The sequence below is a fragment of the Tauraco erythrolophus genome, chromosome 2, assembly GCF_009769465.1.
Source record: "Tauraco erythrolophus isolate bTauEry1 chromosome 2, bTauEry1.pri, whole genome shotgun sequence".
Taxonomy (NCBI): domain Eukaryota; kingdom Metazoa; phylum Chordata; class Aves; order Musophagiformes; family Musophagidae; genus Tauraco; species Tauraco erythrolophus.
In genome coordinates, this window is record NC_141466.1 from 113,146,612 (window position 1) to 113,161,475 (window position 14,864).

General features: G+C 42.5%; 1 protein-coding gene across 1 annotated transcript; it reads right to left on the reverse strand.

Annotated features, from left to right (window-relative positions):
- Window positions 1-1,582: 1,582 nt before the first annotated feature.
- Window positions 1,583-11,038, reverse strand: SDE2 (spliceosome associated SDE2). Its single transcript, XM_086631759.1, has 7 exons — window positions 10,931-11,038; window positions 10,334-10,451; window positions 8,046-8,157; window positions 7,335-7,504; window positions 6,499-6,610; window positions 5,442-5,847; window positions 1,583-2,437 (listed from the first exon to the last, which is right to left on the reverse strand). Exons 1-7 carry the CDS (start codon window positions 11,036-11,038, stop codon window positions 2,222-2,224), a joined length of 1,242 nt encoding a protein of 413 aa, XP_086487885.1. The 3' UTR covers window positions 1,583-2,221.
- Window positions 11,039-14,864: the final 3,826 nt, after the last annotated feature.

The following is a 14,864-nucleotide window of genomic DNA, read 5'->3' on the forward strand; positions in this document are numbered from 1 at the left end:
TGGGGATACTCAGCTGAAAGGGCACCAAGGACTTTTTAACCACATCAAATGTGTTTGCGGATTAGGCAAATAGCCTCAAATCCATCTTGCGGGTGCAAAAACTACAGCGCGTGCAGAGTTTGTGACTGGCCAAGACACCAGCTGCTGCATCAGGAATCAGTTCGGCGCTTCCCACTTCCCAGCCCCGTCCTCACAGGGCCGAGCCCCGGCTCGTACGACCCAGACCCTCGGCCGGGTGGGGGCGGGGGGAGTCTGGAGCGAGGGGGGGTTGGAAGGGGGGACGGGGGGTGGTGTGTCCCGCAGCCCCGTCCCGCAGCGACCCCTGGCGGCGCGGGGGCGCGCGCCCAGGCACACGAACCGATGGAAGTACCGGACGCAGACCGCTCATGTCAGAAAGGCCAAATATTGCACGAGTGAACCGATTTCCCGGCCTTCGAAGCCCGTTTCTTACCAGTGTTGCAATTCGAAACTTTACTTTGTGAGCCCAATTTTAAAATGGAGAAGCAGATAGTACGATGACGGAGCAGGAGCAATCATTTTTAATTTTTCAAGCATCTCCACAAGAAAAATCACAGAACCACAGAGTGTTAGGGATTGGGAGGGACCTCAAAGGATCATCTACTCCAATCCCCCTGACAGAGCAGGACCACCTAGATCAGATCACACAAGAATAGCATCCAGGCGGGTTTTGAACATCTCCAGAGACAGAGACTCCACAACCTCTCTGGGCAGCCTGTTCCAGTGTTCTGTTACCCTTACTGGGAAGAAGTTCTTCCTCACGTTTAAGCAGAACCTCCAATGTTCCAGCTTATATCCATTTCCCCTTGTCCTATCATTGGATGCCACTGAGAAGAGCCTGGCTCCATCCTCATTATAGTCACTCTTTACATATTTATAAACATTAATGAGGTCCCCCCTCAGTCTCCTCTTCTCCAAGCTAAAGAGACCCAGCTCCCTCACCCTTTCCTGATAAGGGAGATGCTCCACTCCCTTAATCATCTTTGTGGCCCTGCGCTGGACTCTCTCAAGCAGTTCCTTGTCCTTCTTGAACTGAGGGGCCCAAAACTGGACACAATATTCCAGATGCGGCCTCACCAGGGCAGAGTAGAGGGGGAGGAGAACCTCTCTCGACTTACTAGATATGCAGACCATATAATAAAATATGACTATATAAATCGAACACGCAGACCATAAACACAATATTCTCCAGCATACGGTGGTAAAACCTGAAGTCCCAGGCACTGAACCAACCGCTTTCTAAACACCTCTCCAACCAGTGAAGCAATGCTGCCCTTCCAGCAAGGGGCCCTTACTGCCGCACAGGAAAACTCCCGGCACTGAGACAGCACATACTGCTCCAGGATAAAGCACCACCACTGCAGATAGTTAAGTCCTCAGGAGAGCAATCCGTTGTTTTTACCGTAGAAAAAGAATTAGAAAACGCATCCTACATTTCCCATTCAACTTCAGATGATCGCTCTGTATCTGATCAGCCTTCAGCAGCCAGCGAGCAGTACCTTATTCTTTTTAATTTTCTTTTTCTCTTTTCCCCTCACTCAGATACTTTTCAAGAGCGCAAAAAAAAAAGTAAGTAACTTTATTTTATTTAACATCTTCCAAAAGAAATACTTACAGGCATTAATAATTCATATCATACTGATACCTGACATGCCACAGAAACTCACAGAACAGCGTATTTATTTATACTGACCTCATCCATATAAAAATGTTCTTTTTATTTAAAGAAACTTCAGCTTTTAAGCCTGGATCATAAGTTCAATGTTTCTCATTTGACAGTTGTAACTGTGCTAACTGGAATACACATTAAACGAGATTCAGTATAAAGCAAAGAAAGGATATTTTTCTTAAAATCGGTGATAACAGTGTTACGCAATCATTTTCCAGAAAATATTCAGAGTATTAGAGTATTTCTTTCCATATACTGAGAGCTCGTTCTACCTGTTGCAGTAAGATTTGTTATAACCTATCATAAAGCTTATCAGAAGACAGTCATTTCACTCCGTTAATATTGAAGGTATTGAACACATAACTCACTCGCTATCTAGCAACTTATTCTGTGTTACTTTAATCAAACTTCATTAAGAATAGAAGCAAAAACTAGCCAGGGATGCCCAAGTATTTTATGTGGCAGTACAGAATGACAACAGAATAAGAAAAATTTAAAAGCATATGGATACAACATTTTAATTTAAAAAAAAAATCACTTTTTTTTCCCTTTAGAGGGCTTGGCAAATAAGGAAGGATCGATCTGGTCTCTAGACAGGCCTCTCACTGAAAAAAGCCTTGTTGCTCTTTCCTTTAAAGTGCCTCCACATTTCAGTCCTAAAGACATCAACTCCATCTTCAGTTTATCTAAACCCAGAGCTTCCATTTCAGCAGCAGAGTTGAATGCCAGTAGGTCTATTGGTTCCACCTCCTGCAAAGAGAAAAACATCCCATCAGACCATTATTATTTTCTTCCTGACTGGGGCGGGGAGGAGCGAGTGTAGACAGAATGCTCCATTTCACAGAAGACCTTCAATTTGGATTATCTCCAACTCCTAACTACTTAATAAAGTTGAGCAATGTCTCCGTATGTATTATGTTGGATATTCTCGTTATTAGCGGTACTTACGCTACTCAGCCAAAGCACTACTGCATCATATGGAAGCAAACTGAAGCCATCCTAGCCACCTGCCGAATCTTAGCCGAGATAACACACCCGAGAGCGGGACGAATGCTCAGGTGAGCTTTGTACCCAGTGTCCAACTGCACTGCTACAATTCTGCTCCTCGCAATGCCTCTGCAAGCCAGTCACCGGCTCGTTCCAACTAACACATCCAGACAAGCTGCAGGTGTGCTTAGGCTTGCAACGTACACAGCCTCCAAGACAGAAGCACTGGTCATTTAAAATGATATAAACTGCTGAAGTGTTAAAATTATTTCAAGAGAATTAACATATTCTACTTGCAATAGAGGAATGCTGAAAAAGAAAAATAATAGAAAAAAAAGTAAGTGGCAGTATTCAATCTTATTCCTCTCTAAACAAAATAGTCTCAACAATGGTTTTATCCCTAGGGAATTTAAATACTCCCAAGAAAAATGAATTAAAAACAACAGGCCACCATCTTTCCTAGCAGTTCAGTAGCTTTCCCTTGGCTTCCAGAGGCATGGCAAAGCTAACAGCCCCTTTTTAGCCCTATGTAGAACATACCCAAAATACCCCCAGCAGTACCAGGAAGGAGGATCAATAGCTATTTCTAGTGCAGTTACACTGCAATTACAGAAACAGACCTAAGGGCACCCGCTTTTTAGTAAGATTAACCAAAAGGCAAGTTCTGAAGTTTACATCTCATTCTATCTCAAGAAAATGAACTCAAATTCCATTTTAAAAGGATATTAGTACATCCGCAGAATACTCAGGGGTGAAAGAGACCTCTACAGATTGTCTAATTCAAGCTCAGGGCCTTGTCCACAAAGAATGTGGACAAAGACTGGATAGTTCAAATGCTGGAATTTACTAACATGCTAAACACTAAACATTAACACGCTAAAAAGGACACGAAAATCTAAGCCCACTTTGTTCAATACTTAAAAGCACATATTAGTCCTGTGATAACGTATCATGATGCAGTTATCAAGGAGACTTCAGAGCAAGTAATACCAGCAGTGGGAATGAGACCACTCTGCTATGAACTGGGCAAAAACAGTTAACACTAGCAGAATTAGAACCTTTGTCCTGCCAAGCATACAAAAAAAGACTGGTTGCCTCATTATTCTCATCCTACTTCAAATAAAAAAAAAAGAGAAAAAAAAATCCATCAAGGACTATTATAAAAGTATTTCCACCTGCAATAACAATCTGCCACAGCACTGGTGGAGTTTCCTGTGCTAGGAATAGACAGTCTCACAAATACTAAGCAAAAGGTAAACAGTGAAGAATGGTAAACATCCTGTTTAAAATTTGCCAGCTCTAATAGTACAGTAGATGACAAAGTTCTAACTTATCAGACTACATCCTTGGTCTTTTTTTTCTCCATTTAACTGTATTAAACTTTCCACTTATCAGAATTCAGTCATTGGCAGTGGCAGCTGACGGTAGACTTCCTGCTCAAGCTGAAAAAAGACAGAAAATCCAAGCAAATTCCTAGCCCCAAAAAGACGTCACGTTTTATTGCTAGAATAAGCCTAGATTCATTACCACTAAACATTTTTTAATAGTAATATTATGCAAGGAGCAATGAAGCACAAGTATTGGCACCCTTTACTGCCAAATATTAGTCAGGCTTTCATCAATACAGTGGGAAAAGCTACATTCTATCTTGGCTGGAAGACTGATCCGAAGCCTCTTCAGCAAAAGACTCTCAGCCATCCTCCTGTCAATCACCAGAGAAGGAACCTCAGTCAGCACTGCTTCTGATCCAGCTGAGGGCTCCGACACCAACCCAGACTGCCCGCAGAGGTAACAGTACGGCAACAGCAGACAGACCTGCTTCCACCATGGATACACCAGATGATCTGTTTGAAAATGATGCTTCCAGCCTCCTTTGCAGTTCAGATGAAGCCCATGGTTTACACTAATCCTGTCTCTATAGTGAAGGAGCTGCTGCTTTCAGACTTTTGGCAGTCAATGAAGAACTGAAGTTTGCACCAGACTAGTTGAGGTTCTCTATGAACTACACTCAAGTCTTTTTATAATAAAAACTAAGAAAGACAGATCAGGATCAGCTGATTGGTTTAGGGGCATCTAATTTAAACATTGAGATCAATGATAAACATCAAGGTCAAATTACATTACAAACAAGATTAGTCAAATTGGACAGTCTTTAGCAATGTGTCAAAGAGTATTGGTAAGTGTCTTTCATCCTATAGAAGAGTTTTATTTTCCTTTTTTGCCCCCCTCAATGAAGAATTTTGGATCCAGAGTGTATCCATTATGTAGAAGGAGAAAAAAAAAAACAAAAACAAGAGAAACATGGATCTCAGGAAAGACAATACTAGACGGCCAAGGGCAACTCTAAACTATTAAAATCTTAACCTTACAAAGTTCTTCCTTGACCCATTCTACTTAGTCTCTCTCAAGACAACGCTACCATACTACAATTCAGCTATCTCCATGGAGACACTGTCAACCAAGAGCCTTCTTTGGCTGCAGTTTCCATTCATTTGCTACATTCCATTTTCGTAAGTTGTACAACGCATCTTCTGTTAAGCTGTTTTTCCTTTTCACCTTGGGATTTTCTGTGCTCTGAATCAAACTTTGGAGATTACATTAGCTTCTTCAGGAGACTATGACTCTAATTCAAGCACGTACACCTAATGCATTGAAGTCATAGGATACAAATCCCCTCCCTTTTTCTGCCATCCACAAAGGGAAAAGCAATTCAGTAAAAGCAGCTGAAGAGAAAGACATATTGCATTTTGTATTGCTTCATACTTACTGTGCTCTGTAACTGGTTTGTTTCCTGTGCCTTAGAAGAAACACTTTCTTGTTCCTCTTCTTTCACAGCTTGGGTTACTTCATTCTTTTCTTGGGCCTCTTCCTTCAAGGGCTTCGTCGTTTTGCTGTTTTTCTCAGCTGGAATTCCAGTTTGCCCACCTGCGTGTGTCTCTCCTTGCAGATCTCTTCCAGTACCTTCTGGCTTCTCCAGTGGTTTCTCCATTGCACTGGTAGATGGACTATTCTCTACCAAATCCAGAGAACTGCTTGAGCATTCAGTCAAGTTTCCAGCATTTTCATTGTATCTGCTGCTTGATGGACAACTTCCATCAGACTCATGAGGGGAGTCATCTTCACTGTCCTCACAATCCGAACTGTCAGAATCATCCAATCCTTCCAATCCCAGCCTGGCATAAGCAGTACATTACAAATTAATATTCATGTATTTTCACTTTTTTTAAAAAAATTACTTTTATTATCACACTTCTCTTTCCAAAACTCACTTCAGATAGCTGCAGTGAACTACTCTAGCAGCTATTCAGAATAGTTTAGTAAATGGAAGAGCTGCTAATATTGAACAGGACCCAACATCCTCCGAAAATAGGTATCTCTTTACAGCATTCCCAATACAGAAATGCCTGCTACCTATCACTACTCCAAACACCACTGGAACCATTAAGGCTTCTCTTTCATGTTCCAGTAGGTCAAAGCTGTCAGGAATAATTTTATTCTTTTTTTAAAAAAGTTAAAAATCTACTTAATTCATGGGAAAAAAGGACAATGGGAGGTAGCAGAATATAACCATATTAGAAGGGAGAGGGGGGCAGGGAAAGGGTGCCTATTTTTGCAAACAAAGTTTGTCTGCTCCAGCTAGGACAGAATTATAGGAACGCAGTCAACATTTACTTTCGGTTCTCCAATTTAATCAGTTCAATTTAACTTTACTATTTAAGCCTACATCTCAGATAAGATGTTGCTTGCTTGTATGTACCTAACCTGTCATCCTGTTTAAGGCTTAATACTTGAGTGTTAAGTACAAAGAGAGTCATAACACTTACCAAAAACATTTTTTTTTTCGAGGTTTTGTTCCATTATTTCCAGATTCACCTGGACGTTTCCGACTATTGCCATTTTCAGGTGACACTGTTTTGCTTGAAGCAGCCTGCAGTCCTTCAAAACAAAGTTAAAAGTCTACATCAGGGGTACACAATTCACAAACCTTGTAAATTCCACTTACAATTTTAGACGCAATTTAAAGCACCAACTGAAAATAATTACTAGTAGTGCACATTTACATAGACTCAAAACTTCAAAATAAACTCAGTAGTAGCAAAAGCTTTCCCACACTGCTTTACTAAGGCACAGAGTCAATTAAAATTGGATTCTTGAACTGAACTCTCAAGTTCTACATCCCATTCAGCCTCAAGTTTCACTATTGAGCTGCCAACAAGGGAACAATCTGTAGATAAATAAAATAACTAGGAAGAATAGTAGTAAGTGAAACAAGATATTTTGTAGATGGCTTCAACTTCTGTTTTTTACCTAAGAGCTATTTGTATTTTATCATTTCACTGAAAATGATTATGTAATTCTTACAGCTGAACCAGCAACACCACCCTCACAGAATTTTGCTTTTATTATGAGATGACACTGCGGCACAGCAAAATGAAGCATCACTTCTATCTGTGTCACGCTGTTCAATGCAATTTAAGAGAAGCAGCGGCCAAAGAGGAAAAATGAAGTCCAACAGATTTTACTGGAATTTAAAATTTCATTCAATTGGAAGACTTATTGTCGACAATTTTTTTTTAAATTTTCATTCTGGAGTGAGGCTATAGGGACTTCTAGTTTGCTTTATTTTTTGAGGAGCGAAAGTGAGGTTAAACTGCAATACCTTTAAGGACTGAATCTTCTAGTCGCTCAGCCATTTCATGACACTGCTGCTGGTAGTCTGGACTAGTGAAAAAGTGCTTTGGCTCTGCAAGTTTCCGCTGCAGCCTTTCCAAGCGCCTTTGCTCTTTTTCTGCTTCCCGTTCTGCTTGCTGCTTCACCCATTCAGCCATCCTGCAGGTGACAGAACCATGAAAATGAGAGTGTTTCCAGCATTTAATGTAATATCAGTTTGCTGCTTTGCAATTACTGAATGCTTCTACCAGTTGCTAAGATGGGAGACAATGGGAAAAGACAACTAACAGTGCCCAGGGGAACTTCTGAAGAAAAATATAGAGATTCTGCTACAGAGAAGAGAATGAAGTTTATTTTGGAAGCCAGAAACTGCAGTAAGGTCACATATCCTGAATACCATGGTCTTGCAGCTCCAGAGAGAAGAACTGTGAGAACTTCAGATGAGAAATCTAAGAGGTGCAGAACAGCCTCTCAGAAGCAGGCTGCACTAGAGTCATCTCTATTTTGCAGTAATATAGTTAATGCCAGAAGGATCCTGTTGGCTTCCAGTCTATCTGTGCTTAAGGTTTCACTTTTGCCCTTTTTAGTATTCAAAATAAAATTTCACTGCTACAAAAGCCCGCCATTTGAACTCTTTTGTTAACAGCGAACTACATGGTCAGTTTATTTTATAATTCTAGCTTCTAAGAAAACGCCTTACGCTTTTTCGTGATTGACGTCTCGAAGTCTCCTTCCACTGAGGTCTCGGCAAGCCTCTCTATTTGTTGTCTTTTCAATCTGAGCACCGAGTGCTCGCAGCATAGATCCAAACCCTGAGAAAAAAAGTGATCAAGAATTAGCCCAGAGACAAACGGAGATGAGTTAGTACACAACAAAATAATTAATCCTGAAAAAAGAATACCATCTCAAGAATACTTCCTGAAAAAAGTGAATTCTGTACTTTTCTCTCCCTCAATGCAACTGAAATAAAGGGTAAGTTGAAAGTTGCAACATGTTGGAGAATTCTCATTGGGTGAAATGCTGAAATACCAAGTGAAAAAAGGTATCCAGTGTTTAAGATTCATCTTGGTTTTGCGCTCCTGATATCACACCAGATGGACTCCAGATTTACTAGAACCCATGCAGCACTTCTAACATGAAATCCTATTTCAGGACTCCACCAGCAAAATGGCAGGAAATCTTTTTCATCCCAAGATTACACTGTGAGCCCTTTCTACTTTAACCAGGATATACCTCTCCCTTAAGCCCCTTTAGCCCCATCAATCTTAAATCCTCTTTTAAAAATCTAACAAAAAATATAATAACTTATGTAGGAGATAGTCTTGGCAGCTTCATTAAGATGATCACGACATACAATGTTATGCTGGAAAGTCCCCCAAAACAGATTTCTATATGGTCCTTTGGCCACTAATTACTCATAGGCAAGGCTGCTGATTTCTCTCCATCAGTCCACCTTATGTTGTCTCCAATTCAAGACAGACACTTGTTTAACTACCTCGAAGAAACACAATGTGAATTAATATCAACAGAATCCTTTGAGCAATTTGAAAGTGCCAAGGGCTGTTTTTAACTAGAAGATGAAAAAATTTATACTTTTTAGTGCCCCAAAAGTATCTTTAAGGACTGTTACAAACCAATCCAGACAACCTACTACATCATGAGGCAGAAAAAGTGTTGTGTTCAGCCTGCAAAACCAACTGCTGCCATTGGCAGCAAGAACTGCTGTAACACATGAAACAGGCTGCTGAATTTTACATTTTGAAGAACGTGGACCTAGGTGCTTCACCTAGCCAGGCACGCTCCCAAAAGTCAAGAGCAATACATTCACTAAGGACACAGGTGCTGAATTAGGTCCAATAACAAAACCCTCAGTTCTCTTCTAAGCCAGCATGATCTGTAATCCCTTGAGATCATACAGTAAGCCTCAATAGTTTTGACCTGTTTGTTTGCCTGTTCATATCATGCTTTTAAGTTATAAAGTCAAAACAAAAGGAACACTTTAGAAACCAGCCAAAATTGTTAAAGAACAATTTTAAACTGACCCCAATGCCACATCAATAACACACAGCACATCACAGAATGCATATCCTGTGTCATACCAGGATAACTGAGGTTGATGGACGGTAAGTGAGGAAAAAGCATCTTATACTGTGAGTTTATACCTTACGCGCCACTTTTGGGGCACGTAAAAAACCCAGAACAGCTCATAAGCTACAGCAACAATATTTATTTCCAGTTCTGTCTAAAACTATGAAGAAGGCAAAGTAAGCTGAGCTGCAGCCTGCACAATTATTCAGCATTTTAAACTCAATAGCTGGATAATTCTGAGAACTGGATTCAAAAAGCAAACTCCAATTACACTCAAAATACTCTGCTAAACCTGGTTCATCATGTTCCATTTTAGGGAATGCCCACGTTATCAGCGGCTACTTCATTTTATATGATTAATATACACCTTCTGTAACACAGTTAAAATACTTTGTCAACATAAGAAGTCTAGTTTAGATTGAATTCTTTAGTTCTTAGGCTACTGAGATCTTGGCATTTATATGTTTTTTCAAACAAGAGAAGACAAAGTCCATTAGGTCACATAACATAGTCAAATCACAGCCTATTTGTACCTGGAATATCTGTCCTAAGTGACCACGAACGAAACTTAGGAGCCTAAGACGCCAGGTCCTTTTAAACACAATTTCAACACTGAAGTCACTCTGATGCATGTTACAGATTTTTCCTAGTAGAGCTAAGCTGACCAGGGATGCAAAGAAGAGCTGTGCCAGCAAAGTTGTTAGCTGAACTGCAGCTTCCCTGGTTAATTCTCAGCTTACCACACAGACTTTGGTTTCAGCTCATACATGTTACATCACAGTCATCCTTATTACAAGAGATCTGCTAACTAACTGGAACTGCTGCTATCAGTATCGACTATGGTAAAATAAAAGTTTATTAACCTAAGAATAATCAATAACAATGAGTTAAGCAACAAACCTCCTTTTCCACCACACAGTCTTGGTTCCAGACTATAAACAGCTCCGTTCTGCAGTACATCTTCATCGTTAACCAGTCGCCCGTTACATTTAACATACAAGCTTTCTTCAGGAATATTCTAAAAAAAATGGCAAAATCGAGTCATAACAAAATATTTTGAGAATGTATATCGTTATGAAATAATAATTCGTTCCTCCTCATAGAAACGGAGGAACAGTAAAAAACAGACAATCTTAAAAGCATAAGCTTGTTTTAACTCCTGTTTACTCAAGGATTAAACACAGCATAAATCAGCTTGTAAGCATGAATGAGGAAAAGCCGCGCTACGGGGAAAATTTACACCAAGTGTTCACAAGAAAACAAACAAAACCTCACTTTTTTTTTTTTTGGACCGCAAAGAATTTCAGATTAGTATCAGAAAGCTGGAGAGGGACTTTTTACAAGGGCGTGTCGTGACAGGACTCTCCTCTCCCCTCCCCTCACCTCACCTCCCCTCCCCTCCCCTCCCCTCCCCTCACCACCCGCCCCGAGGCCTGAGGGGACACCGCGTCCCCACAACCACCACCGCTTCCCCCCTCCCAATTCCCTTCCACTCACCAGCGCCCGAGCGCGATCGCGGAGGAGGCCGCGCACCGAGCCGCCGCCGGGAGGCAGCGGCAACAGCCGCGCCCGCGAAGCCAGCGGATCCCTCACCAGCACCGCCATTATCCCCCCTTGGCCGCTCGTCCGCGGCCGCCGCGCGTGCGCTGTGACGACGGCGGCGCGCCGTCGGGTGACGCGAGAGGGGCGGGGCGAGGCGCGAGGCGGGGGCGGGCGAGGGGGGGGGGCTGAGGCGAGGGGGAGGCGCGTAGCGCCTCCCCCTCGCCTCAGCCCCCGCCCTCGCCTCAGCCCACCCCCTCGCCCGCCCCGCGGCTCCCGGGCCGATGTTTCGGAGTCGATCTGATGTTTCGGTCCTTTTAGGGACCCAATTTATCATTTTTTAATGTCTGCAACCTGTGGGTTTTTTTTTTTTTTTTTATATTTTAAATTTTATGGGTCGGACCGATGTTTCGGTCACTTTAGGGACTCAGTTTATCGTTTTTAGATGTGGAAAGTTAAATGAGAATCCAGGTGTTTTTAGTGGCCGGTCTTTGGGAATGAAAACCCTGGAGCGTGGCACCCTTGCCTAGTGGGGAGTAGATCTGATCATACCATACAGAGCCTTGCACGCGGTGTCCTGGTATCCTGTTTTAGGGAATGGCTCTGGGCACTATTTGTCTGGAGTGCGCTGCTCAGGGAAACCTCCCTGTCTCCCAGTGCGAGTGATAAAAGAAGCCATCCCGGGAAGCAGTTTCTGTCTTTTTACCTTTTCTACACGAGCGAGCCCCATCATTCTAATTCAGAGCGCTGCGTGCAGCCTACCAGGTTGTAAAAGCGTTTTACAACCTGTCACATGGCCTCTGCGAGGATGTAACAGCAGGCGAAACGGACCATGGCTCTCAACACGCTCGTCTGCTCCGCTCTTTTAGCGGTGGTGGCAGCAGCAGCGGCGTGAAAATGGAAAGAGCACCTCAGGCAGCGAGGAAGCGGCAGTGCTGCCATTGCGAAGCGCTGCAAGTTTAAGAAATGTAATGGAAACGTGCAGCCTTTAATTGTCCAATCAAATATGGTGCAAATAACATGTAAGGGCTTGCTGGATGATGGACTCTGTCTCCGTGACTTCTTTGTCCTTCTTACTCCTATGTACATTTTAGCACATGGATGGAGAGAGGCCCCGAACTCTGATATTTGGGGCAGATTTGGTTACATAGTCACATAAAATGTTTTTAAATCAGAGTGAATGTTGAGCTGGAGCAGGAAGCCACACTCAGCTCTTCATGACGTGCAGTAACTACCCGTAAGCAAGAGACTGAAGAATTGGTTAGAAGAAAATGCATACCTCTGCCTCTCCAGAAAAGGATGCACACAGAGGTGTGGCGATCCAGGCAGTGTAACTATTGCATTCTTTGGTGGCTTCAGATCTCCTTCTCCACGTCTTCAACATAACCATCCAGCTAGAGGATATTTGAAGGCAGGTCACTACCAGCTGCGTCTATAGTGGGAACTGTCGCAAACACTAGTGAAGACGTGGTTGGGCTGTCTCGAAATTAGCAGCGCAGCACACTTGTCACCTTATTTCCAAATAACGACGTTACCTGCAGTGCCTTTTTGTTTAGCAGCAGCATGGGCAAGGACTGTTGCCCACGGCATGATTTGCCCACTTCAGCTCTGCCCCCACCTGAGGGGGGCACCCCTGCCAGGGGTGCACCTGGCACACTGAAAATTCCCTGTTAGCAAGCGAGATAGGCACTTATGTCAGAGCCTGCAGCTAAATTCAGGCCTTAAGCATCAACACGGCTTTAAAAAGATGGGGCTTGTGTCTGAGCTGCTTGGCTGTTCCAGAGAGTTCCGTGTTGTGGCTGTCCCACCTGTTTTGCCTGTGGAAGAGCTGTGCTGTTTGGCTGGACCTGTGTGAGCATGGATAGGTAGCTCTGGTGCCTGGCTGTCTTAAGTCGATGTGGTAAAAAGGAGGAAGCTGGGAAACAAAGAGGCAGAGAGGTGACGTGACCCAGAATCGGGGACTGCATGTGCAAATGTAAACGTATTAGTAATAATTTAATTAAGGGGATCTCTCTTGGCCAACTCACAAATCAAACTTTGCCCATCTTTTCTTATGCTATATTAATTTTAGCTAAAATATTTTCACAAAGCATTTTGACCCAGTCTAGACAATCCCTTACTGTCTTTACTTTCTATAACAAGTTGATATTTCTGTATTATGTGTCATGTTGCCACAGTGCAGCCATTCAAACCTTATGTCTGTGTAGCCTAGAAAAGCTGTGGTTATTTTGTGCTGGATCGGGCCCAAATTCAGTACTGCTTGTTTCGTTTATAATCACATGCCATATCTTTGGAATGTCACCTAATGTTAAATTCTACTAGATTTGGGATATTTTTATTCATAGGTAGTATCTGATTGAATCGTAATTGGCAATATATGAGGTATGCACGTATACACATGCAGATGAATAAGTATTTTCTTAGATCTGTGGGATTTCAGTTGCATTCCAAGGGTATGATTCATTTCCTCCTCTGAAACTCTGGCTATTGGCGCTGAGGGTGTGGAGCTTGCCAATACAGGCCAAAGAGGCGGAGCTGTCCAGGAAAGAGCCGGGCCACAGGACTGTGCAGTGGATGTGTTGAATCACTGTAATTCACAGGTTGTTTGATCCACGACTTTTCTGAATGTTTTGAACTCCTTATATATCCATGCTGATGAATTCCTGGGCCTAGTTCCTGCCTAATTCCTGCCTAATTCCCAGAGCACCAACTGAATTATAATTCCCCGAAGAGGAACACCTTAGCTAACACAGCTGCCGTTACAGGGAAAAGAGGACCAAAAAAGAGGGCTCACTGCATCCCAAGAGGAGGTCTGCGTCAATAACAGCTGTCATTTGTAACTGACACCTGGATTCTGCCTGCACATACATGCTATAGCTGTGATACACCTGTGAGCATGAGAGCTGACAGCAACGGAGTCATATCGACGTAAATCCAGCCCTTCATTGACCATACGTTGCCACTTCACAGATAGTTTTGGGCTACAAGTGCCATACTTGGTTCTGGGTGGCTGTATCTAGGAGACTTGCACAGATCCTTGCGCGCAGTCAGACTGCAAGCAAGTGACATCCGATAGGCAGAGGAGCAGTTTTCTCTCGGCTTGGTCCTACAGCAGTGCTAGGTACATAGCCTCCATTCTCATGATTTATGCAATGCTGTTCAGCTAGTGCCACATTACTGTCAGTGGGCGAGTGTTCCTGTGTCTCTTGTTCTTGGTTACACTTCTGTTCCTAGAACTCATCAAAAGTCTGTTGCCTTGCTCCTTGCAAGAAAAAAAAAAAGTCTAAATAAGTCAAAAAGGCTGGTGTTATAATTTCCCATTTGAAATGCATTTTATCAGAAATGCTATTCTCTTGATAAAACAATGATCAGTCTCTGATTCTGCAGTGGTATTTTAGACTTAATTAATAAATCATGCTTGCCACTTTTCATTTAGAAAGGATTTTACAGATGTAATTAATTAAACCTGACAGTATCCTTGTGGGATAAGTAAGTACTCCGACTTCTTAAATAGTGACACTCAGGCAAACTGATTATACTACTTTCTCAAGGCAGTGGAGGGACCAAGAGCAGAATTTAAAACTTCCTGCTATCTTGACATAATTGAAGAGGTGACACTATGCATCCTTTTCTTAATTCATTCTGATATCCATGCGTGTGAAGCCTGAGTTATTGAGTGTGGTTCTGTGGCCTGCAGTATGCAATGTGTTGGAATAGGCTATTATCTGCTTAAAATCTGTTACTTGATTTAATGTGAGACAGAGTTTTTACAATATCTCTGTCTAGAACCATCAAATGTGTAATTGTCATATTGCTGCTATTCATAGAATCATAGAATAGTTTGGGTTGGAAGGGACCTTTAAAGGTCATCTAGTCCAACCCCCCTGCAATG